Source organism: Dryobates pubescens, chromosome 31 (assembly GCF_014839835.1).
Source record: "Dryobates pubescens isolate bDryPub1 chromosome 31, bDryPub1.pri, whole genome shotgun sequence".
Classification (NCBI taxonomy): domain Eukaryota; kingdom Metazoa; phylum Chordata; class Aves; order Piciformes; family Picidae; genus Dryobates; species Dryobates pubescens.
The window spans coordinates 2,470,816-2,486,892 of record NC_071642.1 but is presented as its reverse complement, the minus strand read 5'-3'; the positions used below and the strand labels follow the sequence as shown (position 1 = coordinate 2,486,892).

Genomic DNA, 16,077 nt, shown 5'->3' with positions numbered 1-16,077 from the left:
ACTCCAGGATAAATTCACACCTGGAGCGCTGGGGGCAGCTCCGGGCCCCTCGCTGCAAGCAGGACATTGAGGGGATGGAGCAGGTCCAGAGAAGGGCAACCAAGCTGGGGAAGGGTCTAGAGAACAGAACTGGGGAGGAGCAGCTGAAGGAGCTGGAGAAGAGGAGGCTGAGGGAGACCTCATTGCTCTCTGCAGCTCCCTGAAAGGAGGCTGGAGCCAGGTGAAGCTCAGGTTCTACTCCCAAACAGCAAGTGGCAGGACAAGAGGAAATGGTCTCAAGTTGTGCCAGGGGAGGTTTAGGTTGGACATTAGGAGAAATGTCTTCCCTGCAAGGGCTGTCAGGCATTGGCACAGGCTTGGCTGAGCAGCCCTGGCAGGAGTCAGGAAGTGTGGACGTGGTGCTGAGGGCCATGGTTTAGCAGTGGGCTTGCTGGGGTTGGGTTAGTGGCAGCACTCAATGATCCTAAAGGGCTCTTCCAGCCTGATTCTGTGAGCCTCCACCTGGCCCTGCAGCCTTGATTGCTGCACAGGGTCTGGCCTACAGCCTTGGTGGGATATGGAGAGATTCAAATCACCAGCATGGGCCTCACTACCTAAAGCCTGGTGGGGGCCAGGGAGGACAAACACAGAACTCCTCAGCAGGAGAATTTTCTTCTGTTGTGAGAACACTTTCAGTTGCCATTACTAGCAATTTGGAAGTGTTCCTCCACTGGCACAGTGAGTGGCTGTATTTTATATTTCATGGCATATTTCATTTTCCTATTTGATGGCAGAGCCCCTAGCATGCCTCACAGGAGCTGCTTTTCCACCACTGTGCTTTCAGCAATGAAATAATAAAATCTTGTTTGTTTTAGAAAAGGAAGAGAGCTCAGCTGCCAAATCTGCTGGCTAACAGTGGAGCCCTTCAAACTATGGGCTGAATATTACTGGGGGAAAATAAAACCAAACAGATGCTTCACCTGTCAGGAACCTGACCAACTGAGCCTGCTTTCCATGGGATGAGCTTCTCAGGCGTTGGTTACTGTGCCATTGGATAGTCAAAGACTGCCTGCAGCTGCTGAGGGAGGATACAGGATAGCAGAGGTGGTTTGGCACCAGGCTTGGTAGAGTTAGAGAATGGTTGGACTTGATGATCTCCAAGGTCTTTTCCAACCAAACTGCATCTATGGTTCTAGGAGATGCCAGCCTGGAGTGAACACTAAGCCTGCCTTCTGGAAAGGGACAGCTCACAGGATCAGAAGATGTCAGGGGTTGGAAGGGGTTAGGGGCTGCCAGAGCAGCACCATGAATCCTGGCACTTTTCTAGTGCTCCCCCCTTAGCAATCACTTATCCTTTCCCCAGAGACTCTGTGGCATTGGTCCCCAGTCCAGGAGTTCCCAGATCCTGCTCAGTCAGTGATGCTGATCAGTTACACTTCCCACTTCAAGACAGGAGAACACCATGAGTGTGCTGCTATGAAAACCATCCCTGGCTGCAGAACTCTCCAAAGGAACAAAAGCTGCAAGAAGTTTGCCCTGATGAGAAACTGCCACACAAAGTCATCCCAGCCTGACTCTCTTCTTCAAACTTAACTGAGTGCAGAGACTGGAGAGCCTCAGGTATTCTCAGAAGGCTGTTACCATGCTCTTATTAGAGGTTCAAAGTATTCCCAGCTTATTCCTTCCCCTTCAGTGTGTACCTAATGAATTGCATTCAGTTACATCAGTCACCTCATCCACTGTGAAATGCACTTTAGATGCAGCAGAAAACTAATCCTAACTTTCCAGCCTCAAAACAAGCTCCTCACAAGGTGTATGTGGCATCCACCATTTGAGAAGGTCCTCACTGTGCCCTCCAAACAACACCAACTATCAACAGGCACAAACCAGCAACACCCCCAAGGGAAGAGGACACTGACCCAGCAGCAGGGCTTTGCAGTTTGTTCTCAGGGATAAGCCCCACTCTCATCCACAGATTCATAGAATGGTTTAGGTTGGAAGGAACCCTGAAGATCATCCAGTTCTAATCCTCTGCCATGACACCTCCCACCAGCCCAGCTTGCTCAAGGCCTCATCCAGCCTGGCCTTGAACTCCTCCAAGGAGGAGGCAGCCACAGCCTCCTTGGGCAACCTGCTCCAGTGTCCCTTCCCCATCACTGCCAAAAACTTATTCCTACCCTTCAGTGCAAATCTTCCCTCCTCAAGCTTCAATCCATTCCCTCTCATCCTGTCACTACAAGGACAAAAGGCTTTGAGCTTGAGGAGGGGAGATTTGCATCTCAGGAGCTAGTGGTTTTCCATGACCCTTCAACCCACAGACACCCACCTGGGTTGCCATTTTCCCATAGTCAATCCATCTCAGAGTGGCAAAGTTGGTGGACTCAGCACAGTTGAAGCCATGATTGAAGCCAGCATGGTAACCATAGGGAAATGTAATCATAAACTCTCCAGCTTCCTGGGTGATCTGAAAGACAAAATCCAAGGGAAGAGACACCCCACAGTCAGTGGATGGAGCAGCTTGAGGACAGAGGCCTGTAAAAATGTCAGTCACTGGTTACATCTCCCTCCTGCAGCTGGAGGGTAGGAAGAATCAGAGAATACCCAGGGAGGCTGTGGCTGCCTCCTCCCCAGAGGTGTTCAAGGCCAGGCTGGATGAGGCTTGAGCAGATGAGTCTAGCTGAGAGGTGTCCCTGTGCATGGCAGGGAGGTTGGAGCAGATGAGCTCTGAGGTCCTTTCCAACCTGAGCCATTCCAGGATTAGCAGAATCATAGAATCACAGAGTCAGGCAGGGTTGGAAGGGACCCCAAGGATCATCTAGCTCCAAACCCCCTGCCATGGGCAGGGACACCCCACACTAGATCAGGCTGGCCAGAGCCTCATCCAGCCTGGGCTTAAACACCTCCAGGGAGGGGGCCTCAACCACCTCCCTGGACAACCCAGTCCAGGGCTTCACCACTCTCACGGTGAAGAACTTCCTCCTCACATCCAGCCTGAATCTCCCCACCTCCAGCTTCATTCCATTCCCCCTAGTCCTATCACTGCCTGAGAGCCTGGCAAGTCCCTCCCCAGCCTTTTTGTAGGCCCCTTTCAGATACTGGAAGGCCACAACAAGATCACCTTCTCTTCTCCTGACTGAGCAGCCCCAACTCCTTCAGTCTGTCCTCATAGGAGAGGGGTGGGGAAAAAGAGGATAAAAGCCTAAATGCTAATACAAGACCCTTCTGCAGTACCTCTGGCTGAGAACTGCTGAAATCCAGTGCCCAGCTCTGTGGAGCATCCTCCCACCCAGCCCCCTCCATAAATCACAGCTGAGTGGTAGATTGCTAACTTCCCAAGACAGAAAGATTATGTTTCTGTCAGGAAATCTGCATCTTGGTGTCTTCATCTCGAGCCCACGGTGTTATGTCCTCCGTGTCACTGCTGTCAACATTATCCCTGCAATAAATTAGAAAGCACTCCAGATGATGGATAGGCCATGCAGAAAAGTAATAACTATTGAAGGCAAGCCAGCACAAAGTGCCACTCATGGAGAAAGGCCCAAATGTACTGACTTTCTGCAGGCTCTTGAGGAGTGAATGGAGAAATCAATTGGAGACCACAGAAATCCACGTTTTTAATTATTAAAAAGCCCTGCTATTGACCTGCTGCTTTGGTTTTGCTCCAGAAGTAAATACCCTCCCAGAGATTGAGAGGGAATGGTGCCCCTGGGCTTCATTGAGAGCTGCCAAGGACTGAGCTGAAGGGATCCTATCTCTGCTTCCAAAGGGAAGGGGCACATGTTCCCTGCTCCTGAATGACTGGGAGCCTCCTTCCAAAGGCTGCTATTTCAGGAGAGGAGGCATTCAGAGGGAGGCTGCTCAGGCTAAAGAGATCTCCTCCTCCTTTTTACATCTGAAAACATCCTCCCAGTGAGAGCCACAGAGAAGCAGCAGCTTGCACAGAAAGCAAACTCTGTGTCCCCCCCCCCATTCTGCAAATGGAGTAGGAACTGTAGGATTACTTGTAAGTGAGCTGCTAATAACCCTTCTGGCTTTAGAGAGAAACTTTGCTTTTGGCACTAATATTGTTCTCTACCTGTTCACAGATCCATAGAATGATTGGGGTTGGAAGGGACCTTCAAGATCATCCAGCTCCAACCCCCCTGCCATGGGCAGGGACACCTCTCACTAGTCCAGGTTGCTCAAAGCCTCATCCAGCTTTTCCTTGAACCCCTCCAGAGAGAGGGCATCCACAGCCTCCAGGGCTTGCACTCTTCTGAATATGGTTGGGACAGAGAGCATCTTATCCTCCATTAGAATCACTTCTCAGAGGGGCACCTGTGCATTAAATGGAGCTGCATCCCCTATTCCAACCCACTGCCCTGACATCTGCAAAGTGAAGAACTTTACCAATTAAATAACTAAGTAACTGCCTCAGATCCCCAGTTAGACCTTTGCATTATTAACAGCAGCCATGTGGAGCAGGTACCTGCATTTCCACACCTGGGAATTAGGCTCCACAGACAGAATGACAACAAGAGGAGTTTGCTGCTCTCTGTGACCAGTTTGATGTCAGCCACCATGTGCAAGTTAGGCCAAGCCCAGCCACTGATGTTGAACCACAAGCACCGCACTGCCTCATGCAAGGCTCCCCTGCACTGACAGCAAGCTCCTCTGACAAGCCAGATGATTACACTTCAAATTTCATTCATCACAGCCTTCCAGTAGGAAAAATGAAGCAGCCTCTGAAGCAGTAAATTGAATGAATTCATAGTTGTTATGCTGTAAAAGAGCTGAGATCTTTCCCTTCCATCTCAGAGAATCACCAGGCTCATCAAATAGGTGCTGGGCATAGGCTCAGGTGGACTAACTCTAACCAACCCATGCTTCAAACAGAGAAATGATCACTACTCAAGTGTTCTGACTTTGAAAAACTGACCATCACAGAATGCACTGGGTTGGAAGGGACCTCTAAAGGTCATCCAGTCCAACAGCCCTGTACTCAGCAGGGACATCCCAAACCAGGTCCGATGGCTCAGATAATCACAGCACGGCCTACGTGGAAAGGGACCTCAGAGATCACCTACTCAAATCCCCCTGCCATGGGCAGGGACCCCTCTCAACTAGCCCAGGTTGCTCAAGGCCTCACCCAACCTGGCCTTGAACACCTCCAGGGAGGAGGCATCCACAACCTCCCTCTGTCAACCTGTTCCAGAGTCATCCTCCTAAGCTCCAGTCTAACCCTGCTCTCCCTCAGCTTCAAACCATTCCCCCTTGTCTGGTTGCCAGACACTTAAGAAAAGTCTCTCTCCAGCCTTCCAGCAGATTCCCTTCAGGTGTTGGAAGGCAGAGGGGATGGGGAAGGATAAAATCAGTTTGACCCAGGCTTTCTTTGACACTTCCCACTGGAGAGAAGAGTCCTGGCTACCTCTAGCTCAATTCCTTTTCCCACACCCAAAGCCATCCTGGCAGGCCAGGCTCCGGGTGCCGGTAGCAGAGAGCAGCAGAAGCTGTTTGACTGATTGTGCACAGATACCTAATCCATGGTGAGCAAGCCTGGCTGAAGAGATTTGCTTCTTGCCAGAAGACTTTAGGACTAAGCACATTAAAAGGATCCTACCAAATAAACATGACCCCACGGCTCACTTAAGAGGACTTAAGGGATTGGTGGAGCCTCTCTGGCTTAGTGTAGAGCGAACACACAGCACAGAACCAGCACCTCCAGCTCCACTTTTGCTTCACAGGATCACAGAATGGTAGGGCTTAGAAGTGACCTCTGGAGAGCATCCAGTCCAAACCCCTGCCAAAGCAGGGGCACTCAGGGCAGGTCACACAGGAACACATGCAGGTAGGTTTTGAACGTCTCCACAGAATGAGACTCCACAACCTCTCTGGGCAGCCTGCTCCAGGGCTCAGCACCCTCACATCAAAGAAGTTTCTCCTCATGTTGAGGTAGAACCTCCTGTGTTGTACTTGTTCTTCCTTGTCCTATCACTGGGCACCACCAAAAAGAGCCTGGCACCTTCATCTTGACACCCACCCCTCAGATACTTAGAGACATTAATCAGATCCCCTCTCAGCCTTTCCTCCTCCAGACTAAACAGCTCCAGATCCTCTCAGTCTTTCCTCATAGCAGAGATGTTCAAGTCCCTTCATCACCCTCACAGCTCTCCGTTGCACTCCCTCCAGCAGATCCCTGTCTCAATCCCTCTTCAGCCTGGGTCCAGAAGGAAAAAGCCAGAACTGTCTGTTTGAGAATTACCAATGAGTTATGCTGCTTATTGATAAGCCGTGGCACCTGTATTACAGTGTGCACCTCTCAGCCTGGAGAGCTTCCCTAATTGACAAAGTAAGGTGGAGTGAAAGCTCTTCTGAAGAGCAGCTCTTCACAGGAGGTGTCAGAGCCAAAGCACAAAGCCTCATTTGCAGGCAGCCACCTGCTTTAAAGCGATAGGAAAGAGTTAGCATAATAATGCAGCGAGAAAGGAAGCAAATTGCTCCCCAGCGCCTCGCAATGAATTGTTTCCTTAAGAGGGAGGTGCCGCTGGGCTCCGTGGCCCTCAACCCCTCGCCAGTGCCCCTGGTACCTACCCTGTCGAAGGGGATGCCGTATTTCTTCAGGATGGAAGGGGAAATGAGGGTCATCTTGTGACGGAGGAAAGCGTCACATCCCTGAGAGCTGCCTGGAAAAAAGCCTGCAGAGAGATGAGAAAGAGGAGTCTCAGCAGAGGCATATTATATCCAATCCATTCTTGCAGCAGAGACAGGCTGCCAGAATGACAACCTGCCTAAATGCTTCCTATAGATCAAACCAATCGGCACACAACTGCAGCTGGCAGTAATTAGCACATCCCTCACGCTCCCAAATGCCACCTCCACGCTGGGACCAAAAGCTGCATCTTGAGGCACGTGGCTCTAAGTTCCAGCCAGGTGGAGAGCTGGCATTTCAGTCTGCTGTGCCCTGGCATAAGGGTCTTGGTCACAAGTGAAATCCCAGCAGAGGAAGAACCAGAACCTGGCTCAGGCTTAGGCCAGCACCGAGCCCCTGAGCCACCCTTTGCCAGGACACGGACAAGGCAAAAGTCCCAAGGCTGCAGCATCTGCTCCAAGCTCTGCCAGGGCCTTGGTGTCCCTCCTCTGATGGGCTGCTGTGGTATTTTGGGGAAAGGAACATCATCACAGTATGGGAGGGGTTGGAAGGGACCTCCAGAGATCATCCAGTCCAAGCCCCTACCAGAGCAGGATCACCCTGGGCTCACCCACAGGAACACATCCAGGTGGCTTTTGGAAGTCTCCAGAGAAGGAGACTCCACAACCTCTCTGGGCAGCCTGCTCCAGGGCTCCAGCACCCTCACACAACAGAGTTTTCTCCTCATGCTGATGTGGCACCTCCTGTGTCCCACCTTGTACCCATTGCTCCTTGGGAAGCCTCCTTCTCTGGAGAGCATCCAACCCCACCTGGCCACTGTGATCTTGGGCAAGCTGCTGTGGGTGCCCTGCTTTGGCAGCGGGGCTGGACTGGATGAGCTCCAGAGGTCCCTGGCATCCCCTAGCACGCTGGGATTCTGTCACTCAGCACCCCAGCACTACTGAGGATTAAAAAAACCCTATCACAGCTACAAGATGCAGGCTGGGCCATTAAAACAAATCACAACTAATTAAAACTCCTACAACTGTGGATGGGGAAAAATAACAACTGAACAAAACCCCTTGGATGGCAACACTTTGCTCCCAAAAATGGCAGCTCAACCAACTTTAGAATCATACAATTGTTAGGGCTGGACCTCGAGGCTCAGCCAGTTCCAACCCCCCTGCCAGGGGCAGGGACACCTCACACCACAGCAGGTTGCTCACAGCCACCTCCAGCCTGGCTGCAAACACCTCCAGGGATGAGGCTTCCACCACCTCCCTGGGCAGCCTGTGCCAGGCTCTCACCACCCTCATGGGGAACTTCTTCCTAACATCAAGTCTCAATCTACCAACTTCTAGTTTTGCTCCATTCCCCTCAGTCCTATCCCTCCCTGACACCCTCAAAAGTCCTTCCCCAGCTTTCTTGGAGCCCCCTTCAGATCCTGGAAGGCCACAATGAGGTCTCCCTGGAGCCTTCTCTTCTGCAGCCTGCACAGCCCCAACTCCCTCAGTCCGTCCTCACAGGAGAGCAGCTCCAGCCCTCTGCTCACCCTCGTGGCCCTTCTCTGGCCATGCTCCAACTTTTGACCACTTGCTTCAAGCCCACATCCTTCACTCCCAGTGGGGGATTCACTCCCAAGGGCTGTCTTTGGGGAGATTCAAACCTATCAGCACTTAGGGAAATAAATAGCCCAAGCTCTGGCAAACAAACTAATGGCTGAGCCCTAATGGCAGGCATTTCAGAGAGTGGGAAGGATTGCTGGATTCCAGATTTTCTTATGTTATTATTTTTTTTGGGGGGGTACTAAAAGCATTTCAATTAAAATGATGACTGTCTGCTACCCAGCCTGTCATCCTTCTCTGCAGTTCCTCTTTTTAATGCACAGTTTAAGTGGCTCTCATTAAAGCTACTAATAAAGAAGCACATTTTAAGTGATTAGCACCAATAACATGGCAACACATTAACATTCCCTCCATGGGCTCCCAGGCTCTCCCAGTGAGCCCATTTACAGCTCAGCTATTCATTTGCCATATTAATTGCACATTCATTTCTCCATGGTAAACTTCTTCACAGTATAGACCACTGATGCACAGGGCCAGGAGAATGTCCAGGCAGTGAAACTGCTGCACTGGAGTCTCCAAGCATCAGCTTCAGTCACAGCTAAAGTCATGGTGAGGCCAGACTTGGAGTACTGGGGTCGGTTTTGGGGCCCTCACGCCAAGAAGGACACTGAGGGGCTGGAGTAGATCCAGAGAAGGGCAGCAAAGATGGGGAAGGGTCTGGAGAACAAGGCTGGGGAGGAGCAGCTGAGGGGACTGGGGGTGTTCAGCCTGGAGAAAAGGAGCCTCAGGGGAAAGCTTGCTCTGTACAACTCACAGAAAGGAGTTTGGGGGTTGGTCTCTTCTCCCTAGTAACAAGCAGCACTGCTGAGGCCACCCTGGAGTCCTGTGTCCAGTTCTGGGCTCCTCAGGTTAGGAAAGATGTTGAGATGCTGGAAGGTGTCCAGAGAAGGGCAACAAAGCTGGGGAGGGGTCTGGAGCACAGCCCTGGGAGGAGAGGCTGAGGGAGCTGGGGTTGCTTAGCCTGCAGAAGAGGAGGCTCAGGGGAGACCTTCTTGCTCTCTACCTGAAGGGAGGTTGGAGCCAGGTGGGGCTTGGTCTCTTCTCCCAGGCAAGCAGCACCAGAACAAGAGGACACAGTCTCAAGCTGTGCCAGGGGAGGTTTAGGCTGAAGGTAAGGAAGAAATTCTTCCCAGAAGGAGAGACTGGCCATTAGAATGTGCTGCCCAGGGAGGTGGTGGAGTCACCATCACTGGAGGCATTTAGGAAGAGCCTGGATGAGGTCCTTGGTGCCATGGTTGAGTTGATCAGATGGTGCTGGGTGAGAGGTTGGACTTGATGATCTCGAAGGTCTTTTCCAACCTGGTTAATTCTATTCTATTCTAAGTCACAGGAGAAGAGGAAATGGCTTCAAGTTGCCCCAGGGGAGGTTTAGGTTGGAGATTAGAAGAAACTTCTTCACTGAAAGGGTTCTCAGCCACTGGCCCAGGCTGCCCAGGGAGGAGGCTGAATCCCATCCCTGGAGGTGCTGGAAAGCCACAGAGATGTGGTGCTGAAGGGACACAGTTTAGCCTCAGCCTGGGCAGCACTGGGTTAATGGTTGGACCCTAATGATCTTCAAGGTCCTTTCCAACCCCATTGGTTCTATGATTATTGACCATTTGTTTCTGGTTTATGTGTTGCCAGCCTTTGAGGTGGCTCAAAACATTGATCATCAGTAAAACCAATTTACAACCAGCAAAAGGCTTCGTATTATTTCTGTCCCAGTGTGGTGTGGTGCTTCAGCTGCTGCAGAGCACAGGTCAGCTGGATTTATTGACTTCTTAATGGATGGAAAAGCAACTTCTAGAAAAGCTGGCAAATGACTACCACTGAGCTGTGGCTTTGAACTGCACCACTTCTGAGCAGCCACTTGCAGTGTTATTTGTATTTAGGAACTGTGGTTCTCAGTGCACAGGAAAAACAACACTGCCATGCCCCAGGACATTTATACCTCTTTATTCTACATTTATCCTACACAAGCAGCTGCTGCCTTCAACACCTCCCCTTTTGGAGGATGAAGCAAGTCAATAGAATGTCAGACTGTCAGCAGCAATGGCACTGCTAGGGATTTGCCTGCTTGCTGGAAAAGCAGCACCAGAACTTCATTTTGCCTCAGAACACAGGCTGCCAGCTTGGCCTGCCTGCTCCTCAGTCACACAGGATCACAGAGGGCTAGGGGTTGGGGGGGACCCCTCCTACCAGAGATGGTTCACCCAGCACAGGTTGCACAGGACAGCATCCAAGTTCTGAATGAGTCCAGAGGTGGGGACTCCACCACCTCTCTGAGCAGCTGCTCCAGTGCTCAATCACCCTCAATGTGAAGAAGTTCCTCCTCATGCTGAGGTGGAACTCCCTGTGCTCCACTTTGTGCCCATCACCCCTTGTCCTGTCACTGGACACCACTGAACAAAGCCTGGTCTCATCCTCCTGACACCCACCCTTAAAGTATTGATCAGCACTGAGAAGATTCCCCTCAGGCTGCTCTTCTGCAGGCTGCAGAGCCCCAGGTCCTTCAGCCTTTCTTCACAAGAGAGAGATTCCAGTCCCCTCCTCATCTGCTGCTTTTAAAGGTGCAACAACACCTTTAAAAGATTGAAGCCTGCCTTGCTGAGGATGAAACACCTCCACTTGGAGTCGATTATTCTGGGATGGGAGCTTGTTTTCAGGTGGGCAGCACCTCAGAACATTTGCAAATGAATGAAAACATCACCAAAAAGCAAACACAACATCCACAAAGTGAAAACCAGACACTTCTGCAGTCACACCTCTGCCCTGGAGCTTCCAGGGGTGCTAACTGGAAAAGAGTGGAAATGCTAAGGGCAGGACACCAGTGCCTGGGTCTGCTGCTTGTGCTGGGCAGGTGCTCACAGCTGGCCTTGGCAGGTAGTTGGGCAAGAAGTCACCCCTGAGGTGTGCTCATAGGCAGCTGAGCTGGAGCCTTGGAAGGCCAAAAATGCACAGCCAGCTTGGTGAGGGGTGGTGGAAGTTTAGCACAGCTTGAGCTGGTCCTGCTTTCCTTCTTTTTCCTTTATTCCCCTTCTTTGTCCCTTTATTTCCCCTGTAATTTCCTTCTTTACCCCTTCCCCCCACTTCATTTCCCTCCTTTCCTCTTCCCCCCCCCCTTTATTTCCCTATCTTGAAGGTCCCTCCCAACCCATTCTGTGCTTCTATGCAAACTCCCTGATGAAGTTTCTGACTTCCAGAGCTGTTGTAGCAGTGCAGGAGGTTCACCAAACAGCTTCTGGCAAGACTGAGTCCCACCAGCCAGTTCACTGCCCAGTCTTTATCAACCTGTCTCAAACCAAGAGCAGGATTCTCCTCACCCCCAGGAGCCCAGCCATGTCTTTGCCCAGAGAGAGGAGGAAGCCAAGCTCACCTTTTGCCAGGCGTTCCAGCCTCTTGCCGTGCTCTGGAGGTATGGCATACCTAGGAGAAAGAGAACACAGAAGTAAACCCCAGCAACCACCCCAGCTTGGAAAACAGGGGAAGGAAAAACAGCTCAGAAACAGACTTCTGACAAGGGCTTGTACCTCTAGGACGAGGGCAAAGGGACTCAGATTGGATGTCAGGAACAAGTTCTTTATTGTGAGGGTGGTGGAACGCTGCAACAGGTTGCCCAGGGAGGTGGTTGAGGCCCCATCCATAGAGATATTCAAGGGGAGGCTTGATGAGGCAACCTGATCCAGTGGAGGATGTCCCTGATGACTGCAGAAAGGTTGGACTGGATGACCTTTGGAGGTCCCTTCCAGCCCAGAGTCTCTCCAGTGTAAGGAGAAGCAGAGAGGGATCACATCCCAGATTGCTTTTGCACCGCCCAGGACTTACCTGTTGCAGCCTGGCAGGTTCAAGAGGGTAACAAAGGACAGAAACCAACCTTAGGTTGGCTCAAGATTTAGGTTTTCACAGAGTCACAGAATTAACCAGGTTGGAAAAGACCTCTGAGATCATCAAGTCCAACCTCTCACCCAACACCATCCGATCAACTCAACCATGGCACCAAGTGCCTCATCCAGTCTGGTTTTAAACACTTCCAGGGATGATGAATCCACCACCTCCCTGGGCAGCACATTCCAATGGCCAAGATCTCTTTCTGGGAAGAATTTCTTCCTACTATCCAGCCCAAACCTTCCTTGGCACAGCTTGAGACTGTGTCCTCTTGTGTTAAGCTGATTTAAACTGATGGCTTAAAAAAACCCAACCCACAAAGCAAAATGGAAGGGGGAAACCACTGTGCAGCACCTGATCTTGTAAACCAAACACAGCAGTGGACTCCCAACCATCCTCTGACCCAAGTTTGACAGTGCCTCCAATTGCATAATTATCAACCAATTCAATTTCATTTGCCTGGGACAAAGCAAGGAGCTTTCAGTTGTACAAAGCCCATTCATCACTTACATAAATGTGATAAAACTAATCCAGATCCAAAGCTCCTTTGTGGGATTAATGTCCCTTAAAACAGGGAAATGAGACATTCCATTCCTTCTGGGAAAAAATGCTGCAAGGATTGGGAAAGAACTAATTTATGGCTACAAGGGCTGCTGCTGATTAATGTAATATCCCCAGTCTACAATGCAACCTTCACTTAATTAGTGCCTGTAATTGGGAGTTGTAAAGATAAGATTAATTGAATCTTGAGGATGTTAAAAGTTTAATCCATTGGAACATGGTTATTGTGTTATCTGAAACTGCAGGCTGCAAAAAGCCAAGCAGAGCTTTAGAGAAGGGTCCGTGGAGACAGGAGGCAAAAGGACTTGCTTGGATTGCAACCAAGCAAGAGAGGAGGAATTTCCAGCTTAGTAAAGAAGGGGGGGGGAAAGAACCAGCTGGAATAATAGAGAAATCAGAGGAGCCCACCACAGAACTGCCTCTGGGCAAGAGCTGGCTCCAGCTTGAGGAATGAAGTTTGCCTGGGCCAGGCTTTAGGAAGCAGAACCTCTCACAGCCTTCCGCGCTCAAGGCTCTGGAATTCCAAACGCTAACTGCAGAAGAGATTTAAAAGCAGCTCCAAATCTCCTTGAAGTTACAGTCACAAATCTGACTGATTTGCATAAAGATAGGCCACAAAGCAAGCATTTGGGCTGCTGTTTCAAACCAGAATGGGAAACAGAAGACTTCTGTGAGCAGTGCAGAGACTGAGGCAGCCAGCGCAGGCGAGACACGAACTGATTGATTACAAAGCGGCATCAGAATGGAGGAGACAAGGAAGGACTGGAAATGGCTGCAGTCAAAGGAACTCTGTTACTGAGCACCAAACACCCACCAAGGGCTGGCTTTCCTCTAGGACCTTATGGTGCCAGCCTCCTGCTCTCATTATGCAAACCAGCCAGGCGCTTGCTGGGGACCAAACTCCTGGACACAGGGAACTGTCATCAAGAAAGCAGTGTGGCCAGCAGCTCAGCAGAGGGGATCCTGCCCCTCTGCTCTGCTGAGGCCCCACCTGCAGTGCTGTGTCCAGCTGTGGCACCCCCGGCACAAATGGGACATGGACTGGCTGGAGCGGGTCCAGAGGAGGCCACGAAGATGCTCAGAGGGCTGGAGAACCTCCCCCATGGGGACAGGCTGAGAGAACTGGGGCTGTTCAGCCTGCAGAAGAGAAGGGTCTGGAGAGACCTTGGAGCAGCCTTCCAGTACCTGAAGGGGGCTACTGGAGAGCTGGGGAGGGACTTTTGACAAGGCCTTGTAGTGACAGGACAAGGAGCAATGACTCTGAGCTGGAAGAGGGGAGATTGAGACTGGAGATCAGGAAGAAATTCTTGACAGTGAGGGTGGTGAGACAGTGCAACAGGTTGCCCAGAGAGGTTGTGGCTGCCTTCTCTCTCTGGAGGTGTTCAAGACCAGGTTGGATGAGGCCTTGAGCAACCTGGGCTGGTGGGAGGTGTCCCTGCCCATGAAACTGCTCCAGTGCTGTTGGTGAGCAGGGTTTGCTACCATTCTTCTTGCACCCACAGGCTGGAGCTTAGAGCAGCAGCAAAATGTCTTTAGTTCCAGAGACAACCAACAAGGTTATGCACTGTAAAGCACATCCAAGAACTTCCTTTTCTATCTGCAGGACTTGGAGTGCTGGAGATGACTTTTTTTGCCCCCAGACAGTTGGTTCTTTTCCTTTAGCACCACAGCCCCAGTACTAAATGCAGAGGGTTTGCTCCAGAACAACACCCCAAGCCCCTATCCTATCCAAAACCCATAATACAGTGAACCAGCCCCCTGTAAAGCTGCTTCCCTTCTCTGCCCTGTTCAGATCACAGCACAAATGCATTGCACAGAGACAAGGAGAGAGAAGAAAAGAGCCTAAAGCCCAGCAAAATGCCACTGGCATCAAGTGGCTGAACTGAACTGCAGCAGCCACAACCTGGGCTGTGGCAGGGCTGCCAGCCTGCCAGCTGCCCAGTGCTTCCCCCCTGGGGACAGCAGCAGTTTCATAACCTCCCTCTGCCTGGGGAACACCAAATGAGGCGTGGAGCAGCACTAACTGATCCAGCCTGGAGCAGACACTTCCTTTTAACCACAGCAAAGAGGGAGCAAGGATCTTCCATTGCCCCAAACAAGCGAAACTAAAGAGGAGTGATGGTGGCTGCATAAATATTTGAAGAGCCCTTCTGAGGAACCATCTTTTTATAGACTGCTTCTGCAAGGATAAAATCCATCTGCAGCTGCCAAGAGGAAACACAATGGGGCTGGAACAGCTGACCTTGAGCCACTGCTTCAAGAGCAGAATCTGTCCCTGCTGCCCCCCAGTCAAAGTGAAGGCTACATAAATAGTGCTAAGCCAGCAACTGTTTGAAGATATATCAAACTTCCAAGAAACTGGGCTTGCAAACAAACCCAGAGACTAATGCCTTAAGAATGCACTTCCAAGGGTCAGCCTTGCAAGGGCTGACCAAGACAAAGGGCCAAGCTTAACCTGAAAAGCTGCCAGTCAGCAATCTGTGGGATTACAGCCTGAATAATGCCTTGCTGCTGTGCCAGGCAGCACAAGATTTACTGAAAGGGGGAGCAGAAAATACCTCAAGATAAAACAAAATAAAAAGAAGAAGTTACAGCTACACAACTCAAATGTCATCTTACCCTGAAGTCAACAATCTGAAAGCAATAAACTGATCCTTTGAAATTACCTTTTCCTGCTCTTTCCACCACATCCACAGAAGGGCCCTGAAGTGTATTAAGGAGCACTTCTGCAAATACAGAACTTGCTGTTCTACCTGAAAGGCTTTCAGCTGCCAGGCTGCTCTCACCAAACCTCCTCCCAGCATTTCTGATCCCTGCTTCCACGTTCTGAGTTCTTGCAAAACTGATTCTGACTGCAATTATCACACATCAGGGTCACAGGGCCAGAAGGTATCTGCCCCAGAGCTACAAATCATAGAATGGGTTGGGAAGGGACCTCAGAGATCATCTACTCCAATCTACTCCATCTATTCTATCAATTCACCTGCTCTATCTACTGCCTGCCATGGATAGGGACACCTTTCAACCTGGCCTTGAGGCATCCACCACCTCCCTGTGTCAACCTGTTCCAGAGTCTCACCACCATCATACTGAAGAACGTCTTCCTGAGCTCCAGTCCAACCCTGCTCTCCCTAATGGATTCAAACCATTCCCCTTTGGCCTGTCTCTAGGCACCCTCAGGAAAAGTCCCTCTGCAGCCTTCCTGTAGGATCCCTTCAGCTATTGGAGGGCAAAGAGGATGGGGAGGTCACTTTGAACCAGGCTTTCTTTGGCACTTCTCACTGGAGAGAAGAGTCCTGGGCACCTCTAACTCAATTCCTTTCCCCACATCCAAAGCCATCCTGGCAGGCCAGGCTCTGTGTGCCAGCAGCAGAGAGCAGCAGAAGCTGTTGGAAGTTGGAAGGCAGCTCTAAGGTCTCCCTGGAGTCTTCTCTCCAGGCT

At 50.9% G+C, this 16,077-nt stretch overlaps 1 protein-coding gene across 3 annotated transcripts in view; it reads right to left on the bottom strand.

Moving 5' to 3' along the window:
• The window catches only part of KDM4B (lysine demethylase 4B), an 89,971-nt gene that overhangs the window by 39,430 nt on the left and 34,464 nt on the right, over positions 1-16,077 (bottom strand). For all 3 annotated transcript variants that reach the window (XM_054175087.1, XM_054175089.1, XM_054175090.1), the window contains 3 exons: positions 11,567-11,616; positions 6,550-6,653; positions 2,306-2,443 (listed from right to left, as the gene is read on the bottom strand). In XM_054175087.1, coding sequence (XP_054031062.1) covers positions 2,306-2,443; positions 6,550-6,653; positions 11,567-11,616 — 292 coding nt within the window. The remainder of the gene's footprint in view (positions 1-2,305; positions 2,444-6,549; positions 6,654-11,566; positions 11,617-16,077) is intronic.